Genomic DNA, 21469 nt, shown 5'->3' on the forward strand with positions numbered 1-21469 from the left:
TTTTAACGCTTCTCTCATACCCTAGAGTTTCTCAAGTCGTTCCTTGGGGGAACCATTAGTCGTTCCTTAGGGGGAACCATTAGTCGTTTCTTACGACATCCCAAGTCGTTCATTGAGAATTTCAGTTTGTACCTCGAGGTATTTAATATTTATACCCTTGGTGCATTTCAAATTGTATCTAATGACATTTCAAGTCATGTTTTGACACTTCCCAAGTCATATCCTAAAGTTTCTCAAGTCATTCCTTTAAGCATCTACAGTCGTTTCTTAGGGCAACGCAAGTCGTTTATTGAAAATTTCAGTTCGTAACTCGAGTGATTTTAAATGTTTATACCCTTCTTGCATTTCAAATTGTACCTAGTGACATTCCAAGTCATGTTTTGACGTTTCCCAAGTCATAACCTAGAGTTTCTCAAGTCGTTCCTTAAAGCCTTTCAAGTCGTTTCTTGAGAATTTCAGTTCGTACCTCGAGATATTTTAAATGTTTATACCCTTGGTACATTTCAAATTGTATATGGTGATATTTCAAGTCATGTTTTAACGCTTCCCAAGTCATACTCTAGAGTTTTTCTTAAGTCGTTCCTTAGGGCATCGCAAGTCGTTCGTTGAAAATTTCAGTTCGTAACTCGAGGGATTTTAAATGTTTATACCCTTGGTGCATTTCAAATTGTACCTAATGACATTCCAAGTTATGTTTTGACACTTCCCAAATTATACCCTAAAATTTCTCAAGTCGTTCCTTAGGGCATAACAACTCGTTACTTGAGAATTTCAGCTTGTACCTCGATGTATTTTTAATGTTTTTACTCTTGGTGAATTTTAAATTGTACATAGTGACATCCCAAGTCATGTCTTGACGCTTCCAAAGTCATACCTTCGAGTTTTTAAGTCATTCCTTAGGGTATCACAAGTCGTTCCTTAAGGGATACCAAGTCGTTCCTTGAAAATTTCAGTTCGTACCTCGAGGTATTTTAAATGTTTATACCCTTTATGCATTTTAAATTGTAACTAGTGACATTTCAAGTCATGTTTTAACACTTCCTAAATCATACGCTAGAGTTTCTCAAGTTGTTACTTCAGGCATCTGCAGTCATTTCTTAAGGCAACCCAAGTCATTTGTTGAAAATTTTAGTTTGTAACTCGAGAGATTTTAAATGTTTATATCCTTGGTGCATTTCAAATTGTACCTACTGACATTCCAAGTCATGTTTTGATGTTTCCTAAGTCATATTCTAGAGTTTCTCAAGTCGTTTCTTAAGGCATCTCTAGTCGTTTCTTAGGACATCCTAAATCGTTAGTTGAAAATTTCAGTTCATAAATAGATTTTAAATGTTTATACCATTGATACATTTCAAATTGTACGTAGTGACATTTCAAGTCATGTTTTGACGCTACGCAAGTTATACCCTAGAGTTTCTCAAGTCGTTCCTTAGGGCTTCTCCAGCCGTTCCTTGAGAATTTCAGTTCGTATCTCGAGGTATTTTAAATGATTATTCCTTTGGTGCATTTCAAATTGTACTTAATGACATTTCTCAGGTCATACCTTAGAGTTTCTAAAGTCATTCCTTTGGGCATTTGCAGTCGCTTCTTAGGGCAACTGAACTCCTTCATTGAAAATTTCAATTCGTAACTCGAGAGATTTTAAATGTTTATACCCTTAGTGTATTTAAAATAATATCTATTGCTATTCCAAATCATGTTTTGACGCTTCTTAAGTCATACCTTAAAGTTTCTCAAGTCTTTCTTTAGGGCATCTTAAGTTACTCCTTAGAGCATCCCAAGTCGTTCATTGAGAATTTTAGCTCGTATCTCGAGGTATTTTAAATGTTTATACTCTTGGTTTTCTTTAGGGCATCTAAAGTTACTCCTTAGAGCATTACAAGTCGTTCATTGAGAATTTTAGTTCGTACCTTGAGGTATTTTAAATGCTTATACCCTTGATGCATTTCAAATTGTAGCTAGTGACATTTCAAGTCGTGTTTTGACGTTTCCTAAGTCATACCCTAGAATTTTTCAAGTCGTTCCTTAGGGCATCCTAAATCATATATCGAAAATTTTAGTTCGTAACTCGGGGGATTTCAAATGTTTATACATTTTGATGCATTTCAAATTATACTTAATGACATTTCAAGTCATGTTTTGACGCTTCCCAAGTCATATCCTAGAGTTTTTCAAGTCGCTCCTTAGGGCATCTCAAGTCATTAGGGTATCCCAAGTCATTCATTGAAAATTTCAATTAATAACTCGAGAGATTTTAAATGTTTATACCTTTGGTACATTTCAAATTGTACCTAGTGACATTTCAAGTCATATTTTGATGTTTCAAAGTCATACACTAGAGTTTCTCAAGTTGTTACTTAGGGCATCCAAATTCGTTCTTTGAGAATTTCAGTTCATACCTCGAGATATTTTACATGTTTATACCCTTGATGCATTTTAAATTGTATTAAGTGACATTACAAGTCATGTTTTGACGCTTCTCAAGTCATACCCTAGAATTTCTTAAGTCGTTCCTTAGGGCATCTAAATTCGTTCCTTGAGAATTTCAATTCATACCTCGAAGTATTTTAAATGTTTATACCCTTTGTGCATTTTAAATTGTACCTAATGACATTTTAAGTCATGTTTTGACGCTTTCCAAGTCATACCGTAGAGTTCTCAAGTCGTTAGTTGAAAATTTCAGTTCGTAACTCGAAGAAATTTAAATGTTTATACACCCTTGGTGCATCTCAAACTGTACCTAGTGACATTTCAAGTCATGTTTTGACGTTTTTCAAGTCATGTTTTGACGCTTCTCAAGTCATATCATAGAGTTTCTTAAGTTGTTCCTTAGGGCATCCCAAGTCATTTCTGGAGAATTTCAGTTCATACCTCGAGGGATTTTAAATGTTTATACCCTTGGTGCATTTCAAATTGTACCTAGTGACATTTCAAGTCATGTTTTGATGCTTCTCAAGTCATACCATAGAGTTTCTCAAGTCGTTCCTTAGGGAATCTCAAGTCCTTCCTTAGGACATCTAAAGTCGTTCCTTGAGAATTTCAGTTCGTACCTCGAGGTATTTTAAATGTTTATACCCTTGGTGCATTTCAAATTGTATCTAGTGACATTTCAAGTCATGTTTTGACGCTTTCCAAGTCATACCCTAGAGTTTTTCAAGTCGTTCTTTAGGACATTTCAAGTCGTTCGTTGAAAATTTCAGTTCGTAACTCGAGGGAATTTAAATGTTTATACCCTTGGTGCATTTCAAACTGTATCTAGTGACATTTCAAGTCATGTTTTGACGCTTCTCAAGTCATACCATAGAGTTTCTCATGTCGTTTCTTAGAGCATCTCAAGTCATTTCTTGAGAATTTCAGTTCGTACCTCGAGGTGTTTTAAATGTTTATTCCCTTGGTGCATTTTAAATTGTATCATGTGACATTACAAGTCATGTTTTGACGCTTCCCAAGTCATACTCTAGAGTTTCTCAAGTCATTCCTTAGGGCATCTCCAGTCGTTACTTAGGGCATCCAAATTCGTTCCTTGGAAATTTCAGTTCATACCTTGAGGTATTTTAAATGTTTATACCTTTGGTGCATTTCAAATTTTACCTAATGATATTTCAAGTTATGTTTTGACGCTTCACAAGTCATACTTTAGAGTTTCTCAAGTCATTCCATAGGGTATCTACAGTCGTTTCTTAGGGCATCCCAAGTCATTCGTTGAAAATTTAACTCGAGCGATTTTAAATGTTTATACATTTGGTGCATTTCAAATTGTACTTAGTGACTTGGTGGACAACTCTGCTCTAGTGGTGTTCCATGTTAAATTTTTACCAGTAAACTTTGCTATGCTTAGAGACCTGGAACGGAATGGCAAAGATACTGTCCATGAACTCGACGAGACCCATTGGGCTTTGTGAAGAGTGAAGGGAAGACCCTCCAACGCAAAGTATGATTGCAAATGAAATTCAAATAAAAGAATTATGATACCAAATCAATTTTTCACATTGTTCAAGTTTTCAGACAATAAGTTTTGACAAATTGCCACGCCGTAACTTCTTAAGCAATAGGTTACTTCGTTTATACTCTACAGTCTATAGCATGCATCCCAATTTCTCAATCCCCCAAGGCTTTGTTCTGTTCCATTTTTATTTTGACCCAAAATGTTTATGTTCCAAAGACTTAGAGGAAGACAGTTGCTGTTCTAAGTATGAGTGGCATATTTTTAACGATATACGAGTCTCAAGATCAATGCGATTGACAATTTTGAAGAAGCGATCCAAGTAGGATGATGAGCAATCCAAGTAAATGTCATTATTGTTACAATACCCTTTTCTTTTTATGAAATTAATAATTTTTTTATTTATTTGAGAAAAGGAGATTCAAACTTGAGATCCTTCTAACAAAGTGAAGAAAAATATAATTAAACCCATAACACAGCCATATATCAATTGGAAACACTTAGAATATGGCTAAGTATTTATGTCATTCAATTAAGCTATTTTAGCAACCCAATTATCTTTTTTATATAATTTGGGTTTCCTTTTATGTAGTGAAAGGAGAAACTAGTTGGCGCCATAAAAATCCTCAGATTTTAAAAGTACAGGTGTCAATGTAGTAAAATTATAATGCTGGTTCTACCTGTAAATATTGGTAAGACAGGATAGATTGATAGGAATCAAGACATTGAGACAGGAGCTACGCTTTCATTAAAGAATTCTTCCAAGCATGAAGCATCATTGCTCCTTTCATGAGGGGTTTTCTGTACAAATCCGAGTACAATCAATATATTTCCACCAAGTAATTGGGGCCTATTATTTTCATTCTACACATAACAGAAGCCCACTGCCACTGCATTTTGTCAAGTTGGGGCTGAAAAAGCGCTCCCATGCAAGTAATACCAAGTGGTGTATTTGTAAGATAATCTATGTCAGGCATTGAAGATGTTAGACCAGAGAGTGGTCAGATAAATCAATATATTATCACTTTCCAAAATCTCTGTAGACTTGGAAATCACCAATTGAAAGTGTCAGCCAACTTCAATAGCATCTCCCTCCTTGGTCCCTAAATAAAACAGAGCAAGCCAAATCAGAAACATACTTGAGAAAGAGAAAGAGAGAGGCTTAAGAAGGTAATATCTAGAACTCATCCAATGAGAGCAGTCTAGGTGAAATTATATGCACACCTCAATGATAAAATATATGTACATACATTTACCATTATCCTGGAAAAAAGGGACTTCAAATACACTATTCCTTTCACCAAAGGGACTCTAGGAGATAGCTCTCTTCATCAATTCATGGAAACAAAAGAAAGTCACAGATATCTTTCCTAAATGGGAGTTGTCAATCCCTTTTGTATCACTTTGGATTCTGGATGTTGGATTAACTAATTCCAAACCTCCAATGTGTAACAGATTTCAGATCTTCAAAAATCTTTTTTAAAGATGACTTCACTGTAACAAAGGTGGCAAGGCATGTATCTTGTCTGGGTTTTTTGTAATTTTTGCAAGAAACGCTGAAGATCCATTGTTGAAGGGCATTTCTTCAAAGAACTTGGGGGGGCAAAATACAAAGTTGAAGAATAAGGAACTAGATCCAAGTCCTAGAATCCATAAAGAAAAGAATGACAACTTTGATTCCTTATCAGAAAATTAAAATATCTATCAATTGTCCTCAGCATACATCCTGCATGCATGCTATCTGTGCATGTACGTCATGTGTACTAATTAAATAAATGACAGGAAAAAATTGCACAACCGGACAAATTATAAATAATTCAGCACTTTACTAAGCAATTATCTGTCACATAGAGGGGTTGAGCTGATCAAGAATTTCCATTCAGAGACACGACAGTTTTCATTGTCAGATCCAGTTTCCATCCTCAAGCAAAATAGAAAAGACAAATTTTTACGAAATATTGACCTACTTAACAATTATAAAAAGGAAGCACCAAATGCTATAAAATTTTAATTTGAGAATAGCAGCTAAAAATAAAAAATCAGACAAAATAGCTTCAAGAACAATGATAAGAAAAAATTGTAACTTACAGTGTGTATGTTCTAGGTCACTCCCATCTTTGTTGCATGTGAACAACCTTTGGTAACAGCGGAGCCCCCATTTGTAGATAGTTCCATGGACTTGGCATTACCGTCATACTCTTTGTCACATGTAAACTCAAGTTGTTTCTCCACAGACTTGAAAACAGCAGTTCTCCTGGCTCTTAACCGGTATGGAGGAGATGCATTAAAAGCCTTACCATTAGGCCCAATGGTACTGATACCATGACTGGTCGGACTCTCACACAAACTTCCATCTTGAGACCCAGCCATTTCCACACTATTTTTTTTTCTTTCCTGTTCATCAGAAACGTTGTGCACTTCCCTGACAGATCCGCAATCTACTATCCCAATTTTATTAGGAGGCAAATATCCTTGGGCATATGTCTTTCTCTTTCGCAAAATGGAAGGAGTATTGGGGAAGCTCTTAGCAGCGATTTTCAAAATTGATTCAGGACTTCGATTACATAAACCATTGCCCTTCACACAAGGAGGAGTGAAGAAACAAATAGGTGATAGATTTGGACTAGAGTTGTAATCATGCTGCAAACAATGTATGTTTGAAAAACCTGAATCTAATGGAATACAACTTTCTAACGGTGGTGGCTCATAGTACAAACAACCATAGCTTGGAGTTTCAACTGGCACAGATGTTCTCTTAACTTTGTCTTCATCTATTAGGTTGTTACATCCACAATTCTCAGACTTTGGCTGGCTTTTAATGACAGAATACTCAATCTGAGGCTTGCTGTTGACTCCAAAATTCTGAAACTTTGGCACTGACTCTGAGTTACTGCAACTAGGATCCATAAAGGATGATCTCAGCTTAAATTCTACACCCTCAGAATCAGCAGACTCATTTGGAAGAACACTTGATGAAGCACCCATATCCTGAAGTGGGGCGTAGGACTCCAACTGATCCTTGCCATCTTCATCTAGCTTACATATATCTGCATTGCCAGATGATGTCTGAGCAGTTGTATCTGATCCTTTATTTGAACTAACAAGTATTCTTTTACTCGCAGTGGATCTATTTGTCTCTTTGGCACCATTCTGGGGACTATTCTTTGCAGCTGGTGGAAGTTTCCCAGTAGCCAAATAGAAATCTAATTTTTTCTTCAAGGAACTATTCCAATGATTCTTTATGGCATTATCAGTCCTGCATACACAAAGTTACGTACAACATTTAGCTTAGTAATAGCAATCGTACATTAAAAGTCGCATAAATGAAATTAGTCTTTTTCACATCACTGAAAAAAGTCAAGCATATTATTCTCTACTCTCTAGGGAATTGAAAAAAATTATTTACATGTTTTATCATCATTCAGCACATAACAAGATCCCCATTCCAAATAACAGATTTCTGCACCTTCCTACTGCTACTGAGAGGGAAAAACAGAAAAGAGAGGAAAATAAAAAGGCTTCATTCCGTGTTGAAATTTCCTATTTTAACCAAACATATTATTCAGTGGCCCATAATTATTCCTGATGTCATGAAAACAGTAAGATTTAATTGAAAATTTGCCTCCTGCAGAAAATACTACATACACACAATAATAATAAAGCACTTGGTTTCGAAAACACATGTACTTGAAAGTCTGAAACTGCAGGCAGGGAGCCAATTTACAAAATTAATTTCTTAGGTAAAAATAGTGATATGATCAACATTTTTTGTGGACGGAAACACTATACCATCAGGGAGCACTAGCAGTACTCCTTGACACTAGCTATTTCTCAAAATATTTTAACCAAAAATTGGTTGACATCACAATTCGCACATTAGGACTTAGCAGTAGTCCTTAAAATTGGCTCTCTCTATCACACCCTAATACTGCCTTAATTTAGCACCTCAATGTCATTCAAAAGATAACAATGAAACAATAATGGTACCTTCCAGGTAAAACCTTAGCTATTTCGGCCCACTTGTTCCCATGTATCCGGTGGGCATTCATAAGGGCTAATTCCTCCTCCAACGTCCAAGCATCCTTCTTTATATCAGGATTTAGATGATTGTGCCACCTGAAGTAAAAAAAATAAATAACAAGGTCCACCGCTTTTTTAAATAGATACACTAGCCAAACCATTTCTTTACTTTTCATGAAGAAATCAATTAGAAGATCCAAGCAAATAGAATGAATAACATTAAAATGTGTAAATCATCAGCATCATACAAATGTGTAAATCATTACCTCTCTCGGCATTGTTTTCCTATACGACCAGGCAAAGACTTCGCTATTAACGACCATTTTGTAGGTCCATACTTTGCTACCAGTTCAATGATTTTATCATCCTCCTACAAACCAAACAAGTGAAAGAAAGTTCAATGCTTGAATAAAAAATGCAAGAAAGTTTAAGGAATATAAGGATGGTAGGTTCCAACCTCTTGAGTCCACGGTCCTTTAACAAGATCCGGATTTAGAACCTTCTGCCATCGATGCAGACATTGTACTTCCGATCTATCAGGAAAAAATTCAGCTGTATACACATTGTTCCAAATGTTAGATTGGCTTCATGACTTTAAACATAATATCAACACAAATAAATACTGGGTAATACAGCTAGGACTATCTTTCTATACGTGTATGTACTTTTCATATTGAGTAACCCTTGTTTGGTGATTCACAACATAGGTACAGCAGAAAATTAAACAATTGAATGAACATTAACACATTCCAATCTCTTGGGACATCTATTATGGGATCGTTTTGAATTTGTAGAGCTCTGAATATTATTCTTATTTTTCAACTAAAATTAGATGTAGTTTATCAAGATCTCTAACATTTAAAAGACCTCATTAAGTTAAGTAAGCACATTTCTGATGAGTAGACTATCTGCCACTTAAAAGCACCATAAGTACTAAAAGTTTGTAACTACAAAATCCAGCCAACAGCTGCATTCTAAAACTGTCTTGGCAACCAACAACATAAATCAGAAGCACTACTGAGAAAAGAGACAAACCTATTTTCTTCCAACTCTTCCCCTTAAAAGCTGCAACAGCATTCCTTAATGTCTCATCCTGTGGCCAATCCAACATGTTTGTTGAAAATTACAATAATGCCCCAAAAAGAGTTATGACTAAGAAAACACAAGCAGCATGTGCCATAGCAACAACATTGAAAATTGGTGAATACTATCATATCTAAGCTAAAGCCATATAGAGAATAGTGTTGCCACACAAGTGTGCAATGTTGATAACAAAAGTAGTAAAACCAGTAATTCTAAAAGCAACGACAGTCTGAAGCCTTTCCCAATTAGATGACTTAATGACCAACAATAATGGACCTCTCCCTTCAATATGCTAGGAAACAAACAGGAAAATCCTCATGCTTCAAGCTGGTATACAATCAACTGAACATAAGTACAAAATGAAATGCTGACCTCCTGTGGAGTCCAACCACCCTTGGCTCGCCTAATAGGACCACTCGTCCTCCTGAAAAGTCAAATTCTCATAATTCAGTTCACTAACCAGAACACTGTTTATGAAAATTATCAGCAATGCAAACTAGTCACAAGGAAAATTAAAGCAGCATATGGATTTTCCAGTACATAATCCAAAAATCCAATTCAAAATCATAAAAAGTGTAAAGGCAGATACTTGAAACCGAAAAAGAACTTGAATACATAATTTAATCTCGGTTATGAAGCAAATTCTTTTCAAATAGAGAATACCACTATAGTCGTAACTAAATTGAAGCCGTTAAGGACTTAAGGGATTGTACCGGTGAGTAGGAGAAGTTGATGCTGGGCTGCAAACCCCTGGGGACTTGAGAATACCACTGCCACTACCTTCAGATACAGACGAGCTCGATGCAGCCGTTGATTGCTTATTCTCAAGGCAACACTCCTCTAATTTTACCTCAGCCATCTCCATCTACAAATAATCTCCAAAATCAAAAATCCTAATCAACAAATAGATACATAAACACACAAATATAAAACAAAACCCTCCAGAAGTATCCCCTAAAACGAATCATAAACACTAAAAACCGTAAAAGAGACCCCAACTTCATTCCAAAATATCCAAAACCCCACCGCCATATACCCAGACAAGCAAGACCCAGATCTTAAAATCAGTTTTCAGATCAAAAAATGGTTACCAAAACCCAAATTACAGAGAATTATAGGGTTTTTATCAATACCCAATGAATCCAGCACAAATCGGAGCAACTTCAGGTCCAAGCAAACGAGAAAACTTGATCAAGAACAGTGAAAAAACATGCAAGCAAAAAACAAAAACAAACAAAAAAATTTGAAAACAAACAAAAAGGATTTTCTGGAAATAAGAGTACCTCTACTTGTGAAGAAGTGGCGGGAATCGAATTGGAGCTCATCGATTAGACCAATAGATTTCTGAAGCCTCTCTCTGAAACATGAAAGGAGCTTTCTTTTCGAAAAATCCTCGCCCGTTGAAACGAAGAGAGAGAAACAGAGGTAAAAGGAAATAAAATAAATATAAAAATACAAAAATACAAAAATTTATATAACGAATATATAAGCACCGACGTCTCCGTTAATTACCGTTACCAAAAGAGATTTGAGTTCTTGTGAGCTTTGGAAAACCCTACGAGTTAACGGCAGTTGACGGTTCGTCCAAGACGTTAGGGGACCAAAAGTTTAAACCTCAAACGGCACTCTAAGGCTCTTCGTTAAATGTCGAGTTTGTTTGGGAGCCGTAGATGGGCGGCCTTCTTCGCGGGCATTTATTGACCGTTGGATTGGAATAAATTGCTCGCGGGTTAAAGTGGGTTTTGTTTGGAAAGAAACGTTTTAACCAAATGAGTGGCGGTTTAGGGTATTAAAGTGGGGTGGACCGTCAGATCGTGGGTCAATGGACGGTGTCTGATGGTCTTTGTCAGCTGGGTACTGTCTAGCATTTATTCTCTTCAATCTGGACCGTTGGTTGGCGGGAAAAGCCTCAACAATACGAACAATGCAGAACATCTTTGTAAACCATTTCTTCATGCATCATTCAATCAAATTATTTGTATTCATTACTACAGAAAAGATATTTTTATTTATGGAATACTCATGAAAAAGTGAAATCGAGATCCAACTAGAAGAATTAAAGTGGCATCAATATTCATCATTAATAGGTAAAAATATATGAATGTTTCGTTAACAAAACTTGACGAAATGGCTGATTAACACCAATTTTTTTTTTTAATGTAGGATTAATACCAACTTGACATGAGTAGAAAACTATAAGGATATATATATATACAAAAATGTTTTAAAATTAACTAGTTAACAAGTTAATACGAAACTAACTACCTTATTGGGCTTACTGCACAATATAATTTCAAAATCCGAACCATATATTTTTTAGACCCTACTTCAAAAATCATCTGTATAAAAAATCTCCAAAATTGGAAGTCATTTAGCCATTTGATTATAGTAACAATTATTTATATGTTTTTATCGAAAATAGTGATCATCTATTTATTTGATCACAATTAGATGACTAAATGATTTCTAATGTTGTTGATTTTTTACAATGATGATCTTTGAAGTATGACCTAAAAAATAGACGGCTCGGATTATGAGATTAGTTATGTAGTAGACCTAAAAACATGGTTAGTTTCATATTAACTTACTAATTAGTTAACTTTAGAACAGTCCTCTATATATATTGAATTTTAAATTATAAAGAAAAATACATTCGTATTCAAATTATATGGATATAAAAATGTAATTTCGTTATTTTTTAAAATCTGAAAATAGCAAGGGAATGGATGAGGAAATGAGAGTTTGAATTTTAATCAAATTACAAAGTGCAGCATGTTTCATACACAATGCATCTGCATATTTATTTTATCTTAAATTAGAGCTTTCCCAAAGTTCGTTTGGATTCATACACAAGATTTCATCCGTTTATCTTTTTGTTTGATAATTATGTTATAACTTTCATTCGTTTTTGTAACAAGTGTTCATTGATGCTCAAAATTTTGTCCTTCTGTATGTTTACTTGTATGCAAACTAGTGCGATTTGGACTTAACAAGTGGCAAGTCAAGGTAGCACATACTTGAGTCGCATGGGGGTGTTGCTCTTGCTCCTCAAACGTCTTTCACTCTGGTGTTCTATCTTTGAACACACGCCTTGTCCTCTGGGTAGGAAGAAGAGCAACTCCCAAGTCCCAACAAGGGGTAGGCACCAAAATTATTCACAGCATACTAAAACAGGGTTTAGCTCACATTAGTGTGATCATATTAGCCATGTTAATGAAAATGTTTCAAGCACACACACACAGAGCTCCATCAAGTAAATTAAAAGAGGTGCCTACACTGTCAGTACCCAGATGCAAGCACAAAATAGACTATCACAGCACAATATTTAAGTAAAGCTCTGCACTTTGTTTGCTCAGATTTCTGACTGCCTGCTATTAGAAAAACTCATCAAGATTCTTATCATTTGTGGCACACAGGGACAAAAGCTCAGAACTCAATGATTTTACCAACCAATTGTCTTGTCAATTAATGTACATTACTATATATGTAGCACAAAGCTGCATGTCATAACCACTGTCCAACCAAAGCTAAGTCTATCAATTCAAAATTTCAAATCCTATAATAATTTGTAGCAGACCAATTAATTAACAAAGCCACACATGCAATCTAATTTCCTAATGCTACAGCAAGCCTGCTTCTGTTTGTTGCTGCCCAGCATTTTTCCCAAAGAGCAAGCTAATCTAGCTAACCATATAGAGTCAGTCATGCACTCAGCTTCTCTTATTGTAAAGTCACTTTATATGATACAAACTAAAAAAAGAGTTGGGTTTAGAACGTTGTGAGACAGTTCGGTTGTCCAGTAATGCCAGTACCAGAAATGCTAAAAGGCAAAAGTTTTTAGTCATGCTCTTTCCAGAATATATGGAACAAAATTATACATTTCATTTCTCGATTATAACCCAATGAACATCCAGTTAAACTGTAAAACCTCACAAAAAAGTTTCTTGTGTCATCAAGGTACAAATTAATCCTCTCTTATCGTAACGATGGGCATCGTTCATCAATGTAAGAAAAGTAATTCTGGATCTAAAGTTAAAAAAATTGCACCTGTGACTTTCATACCAAAAATGTTGTGGATAGACTAATCTGAAGTGTCTGCTGCTTGGTTGAGCTCTGCAAATCTCATGCCAACACGCATTGAAAACTTGAGGAACTTCTCGGCGCACCTGCGAACACATGTATCCTCTTGCTTGGTCAGGGATTTGCGCTGAAAGGTGTCTACGCAGTCCGTAAAACATCGCTCCACCAATGAATTATACAGCCTCAGACTGCAATTTGGACAAGCACAAAGAAATCAGAGACTTCATCACTATACTCATAACACTTATTATGTGCATACTGAAACCTGTCGTACTAGCTTATATCAAAATTATATCCTAATCCCAAATTCCCAATACAAATTTGATGCTAACAATTAACAATAAACAAAAACACTTCCATTTTTTTGGTGGACAAAAACACTTCATTTTACACAAACACAAACATCTATAATAGACATGTATGCATATATTATAGAAATGCACAAACCTGTCACGAATCTGGAGCTGATCGATCATGTTGGTCATTCTATGCTTATCTTCTTCAGATAGACCGTCCATGTTTACCAGCATGCTCTTGTCCATCTTCGATTCCAAGGGGTTTAGGGTTTAACACAGTCACCCAATTATAGCCTCTTTCTTAATTAAACCCCTAACATATATATTACTCCCCTTGCAGACAGAGCCTCCAAGTTTTTGGTAATTCAAATTCTGAACCTGTACTGTGACTTGGGCCCACTTAATAACTTTTTTTTTTTTTTTCAAACTTAATAACTTAATTTATTTTCAAGTAAATAAATTTTAAAAAGATCTTGTTCTTTGCTTTCTAAACTCCACACTTAATTTTTGCTTGGATGACAAATGTTTTGTTTAAAACTTTAAATATGCGGCATGTGCCTTATATAGGGGTATTTTGAGAATGTGAATTAAGTAGGTGTAGTATAAATGTTATAAGTTAAAAAGTAAGTGTGGGGTGTAGTAAGCATGTAGAGAGTTTAGAAAGTAAACAATGGGATCCTTTTAGAATTTTCCTTCAAGTAATGGACCCTATTTCTTTTTACTACATTTATTGACAATGAAGTTGATAATATAGTATACATTTGGCTAAATTTGTTTTAATCTCGAATTGATCTTTTTGAGTTCTCATTTAGATATTTTTTTGCCCGTTTTTAATCTCGGATTGATCTTTTTGATAATATAGTATACATTTGGCTATTTCTTTTTATCCGTTTTTTTTATGATTTATTTATCCATTTAAAAAATGTATATGAATTTTTTGAAAGTGACATATAATTGACACGGACTTAAAATATCTAATGTGAAATTTTATAACTACAATGAGGTTTATACGAGTTAGGCCAAAATGAGTCAATTGGCTGGTTGGCCTGAAAGACATTCTATACTTATGTTAGGCATATAATATGTATTAATATTATGGGTTGCCCTTTTAATATAGGTTGTTCTTACGAGATTTGGTGAAATTTTTGAAAATCCAAAAATATCAATTGCTTAATAAAACTATTAAAAGAGCATTATGTAATAGTAAAATAAAACAATACATAATTTTAAAACAAAACAATGTAGTTTATAGAGATCAACAACTAACTTAAAAAGATGTGGATGATGTCATGTCAATTACGTGTGCTAAGTCCACTAAATTTGTGCAATATTTTCAACACGTTAAATATGATTTAAAAATGTGATCGTTAATAACTTTTACATGATAAGTTTGTCATAATAAATTTACTTTTTCAACTTATGATAACCAAATATAAATTTGTGTCTAAATAATATAAGAAATATCATAAGAGATTTGAAAAACACTATGAATATAAAGAAAAATTTGAGTTGATATAAAATGATTCATTATTTAGAACCTAGGAAGGGAAATACCCTTCAAATAGAGGTAAATACCCTTCAAATTAGGGAATGACTTTATTATGAATTAAAATGATTTTGTTATAAATTAAAAGAACTTTATTATAAATTAAAAGGATTTTTTTATAAATTTTAAAACACCTTGATCTCTATCTAAAAACTATTTTTCTAAAGGACATAAGTCTAATTATATTGAGTTAACAGTTTTGACCTAATTGCAAACATAATAAATGTACAAGATTGAAATTGCCAAAATTAAAAAAATGGGGACCAAAGTGAAAACTTCGTTAAATTACAGAGACCAAAAATGTATTTTGTCCTTTCTAAAATACACCAAATTTGAGTTTGACTTGTTTTATCTCTTATATAATCCGAACTTACACACGAACAACTCACAAACTTTACAAGTCAAAATATCATGCTTGTTTCTTAAATAAGCCAAGCTTAGTTTGACTTGTTTATTTTAGAAGCCAAACTTAAACAAGTAGTCTCAGCCAAACAAACCTTATGCCTAAGTCGAGCTAACTCGAGCTAACTCGAGCTGTATGGAACCGATATTTACCCTCTACCCAACAACAGCAAGTACGCATCCCAATCCAAATTCAAACTAGAAAAGGCTCAACTTTGGCTCTATCTTTCCCAAACGGTCATAACGTTTTTAAACCTCCTCTTCCTCAAATTCAAGCGCCTTTAACGTACTTTAGTCTCTGCAAATCCAACTCCCCTCATCTCTCTCTCTCTCTCTCTCTCTCTCTCTCTCTCTCTCTCTCTCTCTCTCTCTCTCTCTTAAAATCCAAGCTAGCTCTTTGTTTTTCTAATGGAGGCTCTAGGGGATTCTGCTACTCCAGCAAAAGCAACGAACCCCAATTCAATCTCCAAGGTCAGGGTCATTGTGAGGGTGCGTCCATTTCTTCCCCACGAGATTTCTGCAAAGAACGGCGAACAGAAGCCGTGTGTTTCCGTTGTTGGACAAGAATGTGAGTCTACTGAGGAAGTGGTTGTGTATCTCAAAGATAAAGAATCAAGGTGAGTGATTCTTTTTTACTTTTCAGTCAGATAATTCGTAGAAAATTGCTTGGAAGCTGGATTTTGATTGTGGGTCTTTTTGTTTTCTTGGTCAAGCCGAAATGAGTGCTATCGGCTAGACTCCTTCTTTGCCCAAGAGGACAACAATGTTGGTCGGATCTTCTACAGAGAAGTGAGCCCTTTGATTCCAGGAATCTTTCATGGCTGCAATGCCACGGTATTTGCTTATGGAGCTACTGGCAGTGGCAAGACTTACACTATGCAGGTTTGAATTTGAATTTCCAATATCTTTGTACTAATAAAGCACTGAACTTAAATTCAGCTTAAGTTTTTTTTTTTTTAAACATTGTCTTCTGCTATGTGATCCATTTTACAGGGCATTGATGAGATGCCGGGTCTAATGCCGTTGGCCATGTCCGCAATCCTATCTATGTGCCAGTGCACGGGAAGTACAGCTGAGATTTCATACTACGAGGTCTATATGGACAGGTGTTATGACCTTTTAGAGATCAAAGCCAAGGAAATTGCGATTTTGGATGACAAAGATGGGCAGATTCATCTCAGGGGACTCTCCCGTGTCCCCGTCAAGTCATTGCCGGAATTTTACGAGGCCTTTTCTTGTGCGATTCAGAGGCGGAAAGTCGCGCATACTGGTCTCAATGATGTCTCTAGTAGGAGCCATGGGGTCCTTGTCATTGCTGTTTCCACTCCTTGTGGTGATGCTTCTGGGGCTGTTACTGGGAAGTTGAACCTCATAGACTTAGCAGGTGATTTTTATTCCCAGTCATTTCCTTTTTCAGCAGCTTAAGTAAAGTGAAAGTGAATATGGAATTGGGTTTGTTTCTGATCTCTGTCTTTCTCATGTTTAATCTACCTATTCAAACAGGCAATGAAGATAATAGAAGAACTTGCAATGAAGGAATTCGTCTCCAAGAGAGTGCAAAAATCAACCAATCTTTGTTTGCATTGTCTAATGTGATATATGCATTGAACAACGATTTATCGCGTGTGCCTTATAGAGAGAGTAAATTGACTCGCATATTGCAAGACTCACTTGGTGGGATGAGTCAAGCTTTGATGGTTGCTTGCTTGGTAAGGAGTTTGAGTGTTTGAGTTAGTAATATTTTGGGTTGGCCTGTCATTTATATTGAAATTTTTTTTTTCTTTGATAATAGAATCCAGGAGAGTACCAGGAGTCTGTACATACTGTCAGCCTGGCAGCTCGGTCACGCCACATCACCAATTTTGTTCCTTCAGCTCACAAGCAAGAGACCCCCAGGGTTAAAGTTGACATGGAAGCCAAACTTCGTGCTTGGCTTGAATCAAGAGGAAAGACAAAGAGTACACAAAGAATTCAAGCATTCAATTCTCCCTTGGGAAAAACTCCAAGTTCTTTTACCAATGTCAAGAAACTCAACATCAATCTCAGCTCTGTGAAATCCAAGGTTATTACTAATAGAAGTGCCGTTAATGCAAAAGAAAGGTATGGGTAACTAGTTGAACTGTGAATCCTTATGCTATCGAGTCACTCTTGCCTAATTGGTTAACATTTTTTGCAGGACAATCACTGCACCTTTCAGGAATTTATTTGATAATGAAAGAACGGTTGATTCTAGTTTAGAGGTAATTACTAGATTTTAGCGAGGGGAGGGACGGGAATGATGGAATTTGAACTCCCATGGTGTATTTGACACAGTTGTATTCTAATTATGTGGCCTTAGCAGATAGATGCAATTTAAGGCCTTTTATCATTTATTGGGTAACGATGTTTCACATTAGACTATTGATGAAACTGTGTACAATCTAAGATGCCTTAACTAACACTAAATTCATTTAAACTCATTGTGTATTTACAATGTGGTGTTACTTTCCAGAGCCTGCAATGCGCTGCTAAGGATAATACAGAAGAGGGCAATGGTAGCGCGGGTGGATATGCATGGGAATCTAATACAAGTTTACCTGGTATTTTTCAGCTCTGTGAACTGATTACATGCTATGCTGCTTCAAACACCCCAAGCAATTTCAAAAATTGTCTTATTTTGTATGTTTTAGACTTTTAGTTATTTGAAATATGAAAAGCTTCTATATTGATATATGCGTAGGTGAGCCATCAATCCTTGAGGAGAACTCTGCAAGCTTTGTTGATTCATCACCAGTCAGTGAGAGGAAAAACACACTGCGAAGTCCTTTAAGAAAAGTTCTCTCCCCTGTAAACACCAATATAAACCAAAAGCCCCCCAGTGAACTCTTATCCAAAAAAGAAAATTGTCCCCTACTCTTTGAACCAAAGACTCCCAAAACACCTTTTGTGACCTGTGCGAACAACAGATGCCAAATAACAGGCACTCCACTTAATAAATTGACTGCTCGGGGTTCAAATTTGAAGGTACAATTATACTTGTAACTCTCTAACTTGTCTAATTTAAATCTGTGGTCCTCATCTTTTTTTGTTGCACAGAACTGCCTTGTTCAAGAGTATATTGACTTCTTGAATACAGCCAACAGGTAAGATTTATTATCTTTCCAGAATTTCTTCATTTTCATTTTTCCATTTTTCAAATTCAATCATTAAATATGAAACTCAATATTTCAACTGGTTTTCATAATTGCAGAGAGGAGCTACTGGAATTGAAGGTTCATGTCAAAACATCAGTATTAATACTTAATAGTTCATGTATATTTATTCTTAAAAAACGATTAGTTTCCTTATGTTTTCTCTTTTGAAATTTTCTCGTTCTTGTGCATCATGCAGGGAATAGGAGTCAAAATAGCAGAATACATACTTGAGCTCAGAGAAACAAGCCCTTTAAAATCGGTAAGCAAATTTAGTATGGTTTTGGGTTTAGATATTACATTTAAATGAGTAGTACTGAAGTTGAACAATGTGACATGTTTCAGCTGAGCGATTTGGAGAAAATAGGCCTCTCATCTAAGCAGGTGAACCTAAAAGACTGTACATTCCAGTCAACTTTTGCCATCAAATGATGAATGAGATACTAATCTTACTTTAATTTCCTTTTACAGATCCACAACCTGTTTAACAAAGCTGCTGTAGGAATACTTGATAAACAAAAAGATGCCACATCTAGTTGTTCAGAGGTTTCACAGGTGCTTATGAAGGAGGTTCTGTAAAATAGATTCATCAGATTCGACAGTGATCTGGTGTCATGGTGTGATATGTCCCTGTAAAACTAAAAAGATCATCCTTGTTGGATTGATTTAGTTGTACCATGAACTTGTATTTTAGGTGTATAATCAATTGAATGTAATGTTGTTATGCAGACATTTATTCTTAAAATTCCAACCGTCTTAAATATGCTACTTGCCATTGTTTACAATTATTGGTGCCGAAAGCCATTCATGGTCCACCATGCTGTTATAAAGAATTGAGAATTTTACAAGGATTTTCAATTTAACACTCCCCCAAAAAAAAAAAAAAAAAGTATGGCTCCCCACTTCTTTTAATATTTTTGGTAAAACAGTTTATTTAAACCATAGCACATGTACACCTTGTTGAACTGATAGATCTTGTTGACTTCTTGTATTCCTTTTCCTCTGTTTTCTGTTTTGGACAAAATGTATTCCTTTTAATCTTGCTATTAACATTAATCCCACAAATTAAAGTAAAAGAAAGGAGTCGCTTTTCATTCATTTCATCAAAAACTCGCACTCTTTCCTCTTAACACTTGCATATATATATGATCCACCAGAGTCACCAACACAGCAGAGACATCCTGGTTTTTGTACAGAGAAACCCAATAAGCAAGCAGCCATGACCTGGGGTCACCCTTAACAAATCCTAGCCTAGTAAGATTTGCTCAAAGACAAAAGCCATGACTACTTTATTCTAAAACAAGTTCCTAAACACAACAACAAGACAAACACACACACACATAAATTACTGCTATAACGCTATTATTTGTTGTCCTCATCCTTCAAAGCACAACCCCCATCTCTGCTTCAAAAAGCTGAGATCTCCCTCACTTGCCACACTTGCAGGGGTTGCAGGTGCAGTTGTCACCGCACTTGCACCCGTTCTCAGCTCCCACTCCCATCTCAGCTCCCTCAAAATGCCTGCAGATCAAAACCCACAAAATTAATTAGAAAAAATTCTAATTTATCAAACTAATTAACTATATATTATAATTTTTGTTCTAGGAAAACAGAGGCATACACTTTCTGGGGTGCAAGACCCATCACAAGGGTCTCTGTAGTGGTGGTCTCCTCAGTGTAGCTCATGTCTGGGTACATCTTGCAGCTGCACCATAAAAACCCACATAATGAAAAACAATAACAGAACAGAAATTTTTTCTGGGAAAATATTTATATATTCTCGGGAACAAACAGAAATAATATGCCATTACCCTCCGCAGCCGCTGCCGCACTTGCAGCCAGCCCCACATCCACAGTTTCCACCGCAGCAAGACATTTTCTCGGGATTAGATCAAAAGGAAGAACGAAAATTTGATAGAATTAAGGTGAACCAGATAATGATCACTAACTATCTCTTTGTTTGAACGAGTATTCGTAGAAAGCCAGGGGCTCAATTTATATTGCAGGGGAAGAGAGAGAATGGTTGATATCCACCGTCCACGTGGCGTGATCATGCGTCATGTCTATCCATGCATATCGACCCAACGCGCTGTTTGCCTATTTTCTTCCACGGATCTGTCGTTTTACCCTCTCGTCACTATGACCTACATAAAGTGGGGTGGGTGTTTCTGGTGTCTTCTCGAAGTGTACCACTTCCTTTGGGCTTCTCTACCGTCAGATTCTGATGGGTTAGATCAAGTGGGGATAACGGTTCTGATTGAGATGATGCCCATGTTCCACGTTTGTTTCGTGCCATCATAGCTTGCCTCCTCAATCGTATGGCCAGACGATGCCAACTAGTGTTTGATATTATAACTTGCAAGACATATCCACATAGCCTAGCACAAATAGTAAATTAATTAAACTCTTGAAAATATCTATGCTTTTTCGCCACAATTCTACATTAGCATTTAGCCACAATAATTAGCCACTGGAATTCTACATTAGCATTTAGCCACAATAATTATAGAAAAGAAATAGCTACTGCTGCGGTGCGGTGCGGTGCGGTGAGCTAAATACACTAATGACATATACAGTATATACTTATGGTAAAAACAAAAATTACAGATCAATATTAAGAAAACAATTAATTGTCACATATTTGGTATTCATTTGACATTTTTTAAAAAAAAATCAAAAATGTCTTGTGTCAGCTTTTGTATATCAGAGTAACCAGACTAATTCATTGGAGACCTAAAGAATTTATAAGAGATTTATCTCCCTTACTAACACTAGCGTAATTAACATTAATCTTCAAATTCTAAATAATTAATGACCTGAATTATATAATAAATGATATGAGAATATTTAATTTGAGAAAGATAAGGGGTTATTTGAAATTTGAAATTAATCCTATCCTCCAGCTAAAAATAAAAAAAGAAATTAATCC

General features: G+C 35.6%; 4 protein-coding genes across 6 annotated transcripts; 1 reads left to right on the forward strand and 3 right to left on the reverse strand.

Annotated features, from left to right (window-relative positions):
* Nucleotides 1-4668: 4668 nt before the first annotated feature.
* On the reverse strand, nucleotides 4669-10470 carry MYB3R-5 (myb domain protein 3r-5). 3 transcript variants are annotated; one of them, XM_086246800.1, is made up of 10 exons: nucleotides 10330-10446; nucleotides 10180-10207; nucleotides 9760-9911; nucleotides 9419-9470; nucleotides 8999-9056; nucleotides 8421-8515; nucleotides 8230-8333; nucleotides 7931-8059; nucleotides 6032-7199; nucleotides 4669-5046 (listed from the first exon to the last, which is right to left on the reverse strand). In XM_086246800.1, exons 3-9 carry the CDS (start codon nucleotides 9909-9911, stop codon nucleotides 6044-6046), a joined length of 1746 nt encoding a protein of 581 aa, XP_086102926.1. In that variant the 5' UTR covers nucleotides 10180-10207; nucleotides 10330-10446; the 3' UTR covers nucleotides 4669-5046; nucleotides 6032-6043. The 3 variants fall into 3 exon arrangements, with proteins under 3 accessions (XP_086102926.1, XP_086102924.1, XP_086102925.1); XM_086246798.1 differs by lacking the exon at nucleotides 10180-10207 and having other exon boundaries at nucleotides 10330-10470; XM_086246799.1 differs by lacking the exon at nucleotides 10180-10207 and having other exon boundaries at nucleotides 9760-9922; nucleotides 10330-10437.
* Nucleotides 10471-12932: 2462 nt separating this feature from the next.
* On the reverse strand, nucleotides 12933-14137 carry LOC147281645 (mitochondrial import inner membrane translocase subunit Tim9-like). The gene is made up of 2 exons (XM_086248821.1): nucleotides 13574-14137; nucleotides 12933-13314 (listed from the first exon to the last, which is right to left on the reverse strand). Exons 1-2 carry the CDS (start codon nucleotides 13666-13668, stop codon nucleotides 13128-13130), a joined length of 282 nt encoding a protein of 93 aa, XP_086104947.1. The 5' UTR covers nucleotides 13669-14137; the 3' UTR covers nucleotides 12933-13127.
* A 1641-nt stretch (nucleotides 14138-15778) lies between these two features.
* Nucleotides 15779-19881, forward strand: LOC147281646 (ATP binding microtubule motor family protein). The gene is made up of 13 exons (XM_086246274.1): nucleotides 15779-15987; nucleotides 16084-16252; nucleotides 16364-16754; nucleotides 16874-17079; nucleotides 17163-17470; nucleotides 17547-17610; nucleotides 17862-17949; nucleotides 18090-18373; nucleotides 18446-18492; nucleotides 18600-18621; nucleotides 18740-18802; nucleotides 18886-18924; nucleotides 19012-19881. Exons 1-13 carry the CDS (start codon nucleotides 15779-15781, stop codon nucleotides 19117-19119), a joined length of 1998 nt encoding a protein of 665 aa, XP_086102400.1. The 3' UTR covers nucleotides 19120-19881.
* On the reverse strand, nucleotides 19612-20514 carry MT2B (metallothionein 2B). The gene is made up of 3 exons (XM_086246275.1): nucleotides 20352-20514; nucleotides 20162-20245; nucleotides 19612-20061 (listed from the first exon to the last, which is right to left on the reverse strand). Exons 1-3 carry the CDS (start codon nucleotides 20414-20416, stop codon nucleotides 19968-19970), a joined length of 243 nt encoding a protein of 80 aa, XP_086102401.1. The 5' UTR covers nucleotides 20417-20514; the 3' UTR covers nucleotides 19612-19967.
* Between the last annotated feature and the right edge of the window lie 955 nt (nucleotides 20515-21469).

The sequence above is a fragment of the Dryas octopetala genome, chromosome 6 (genome assembly GCF_963921425.1).
Source record: "Dryas octopetala chromosome 6, drDryOcto1.1, whole genome shotgun sequence".
In the NCBI taxonomy this organism is placed as follows: domain Eukaryota; kingdom Viridiplantae; phylum Streptophyta; class Magnoliopsida; order Rosales; family Rosaceae; genus Dryas; species Dryas octopetala.

Excerpts from the sequence above, each read along its gene's own strand:
- MYB3R-5 (XM_086246798.1), bottom strand. The coding sequence starts at position 10,371 with ATGAGCTCCAATTCGATTCCCGCCACTTCTTCACAAGTAGAG. Across the intron at positions 9,912-10,329 it reads CCACTTCTTCACAAGTAGAG|ATGGAGATGGCTGAGGTAAA; the intron begins GTACTCTTATTT and ends GATTATTTGTAG. Across the intron at positions 9,471-9,759 it reads TCAACTTCTCCTACTCACCG|GAGGACGAGTGGTCCTATTA; the intron begins GTACAATCCCTT and ends TTGACTTTTCAG.
- LOC147281645 (XM_086248821.1), bottom strand. The coding sequence starts at position 13,668 with ATGGACAAGAGCATGCTGGTAAACATGGACGGTCTATCTGAAGAAGAT. Across the intron at positions 13,315-13,573 it reads CAGCTCCAGATTCGTGACAG|TCTGAGGCTGTATAATTCAT; the intron begins GTTTGTGCATTT and ends TCCAAATTGCAG.
- LOC147281646 (XM_086246274.1), top strand. The coding sequence starts at position 15,779 with ATGGAGGCTCTAGGGGATTCTGCTACTCCAGCAAAAGCAACGAACCCC. Across the intron at positions 17,611-17,861 it reads CGGTTGATTCTAGTTTAGAG|AGCCTGCAATGCGCTGCTAA; the intron begins GTAATTACTAGA and ends GTTACTTTCCAG. Across the intron at positions 18,803-18,885 it reads AAACAAGCCCTTTAAAATCG|CTGAGCGATTTGGAGAAAAT; the intron begins GTAAGCAAATTT and ends GACATGTTTCAG.
- MT2B (XM_086246275.1), bottom strand. The coding sequence starts at position 20,416 with ATGTCTTGCTGCGGTGGAAACTGTGGATGTGGGGCTGGCTGCAAGTGC. Across the intron at positions 20,246-20,351 it reads TGCGGCAGCGGCTGCGGAGG|CTGCAAGATGTACCCAGACA; the intron begins GTAATGGCATAT and ends TTTATGGTGCAG. Across the intron at positions 20,062-20,161 it reads GGTCTTGCACCCCAGAAAGT|GCATTTTGAGGGAGCTGAGA; the intron begins GTATGCCTCTGT and ends TTTGATCTGCAG.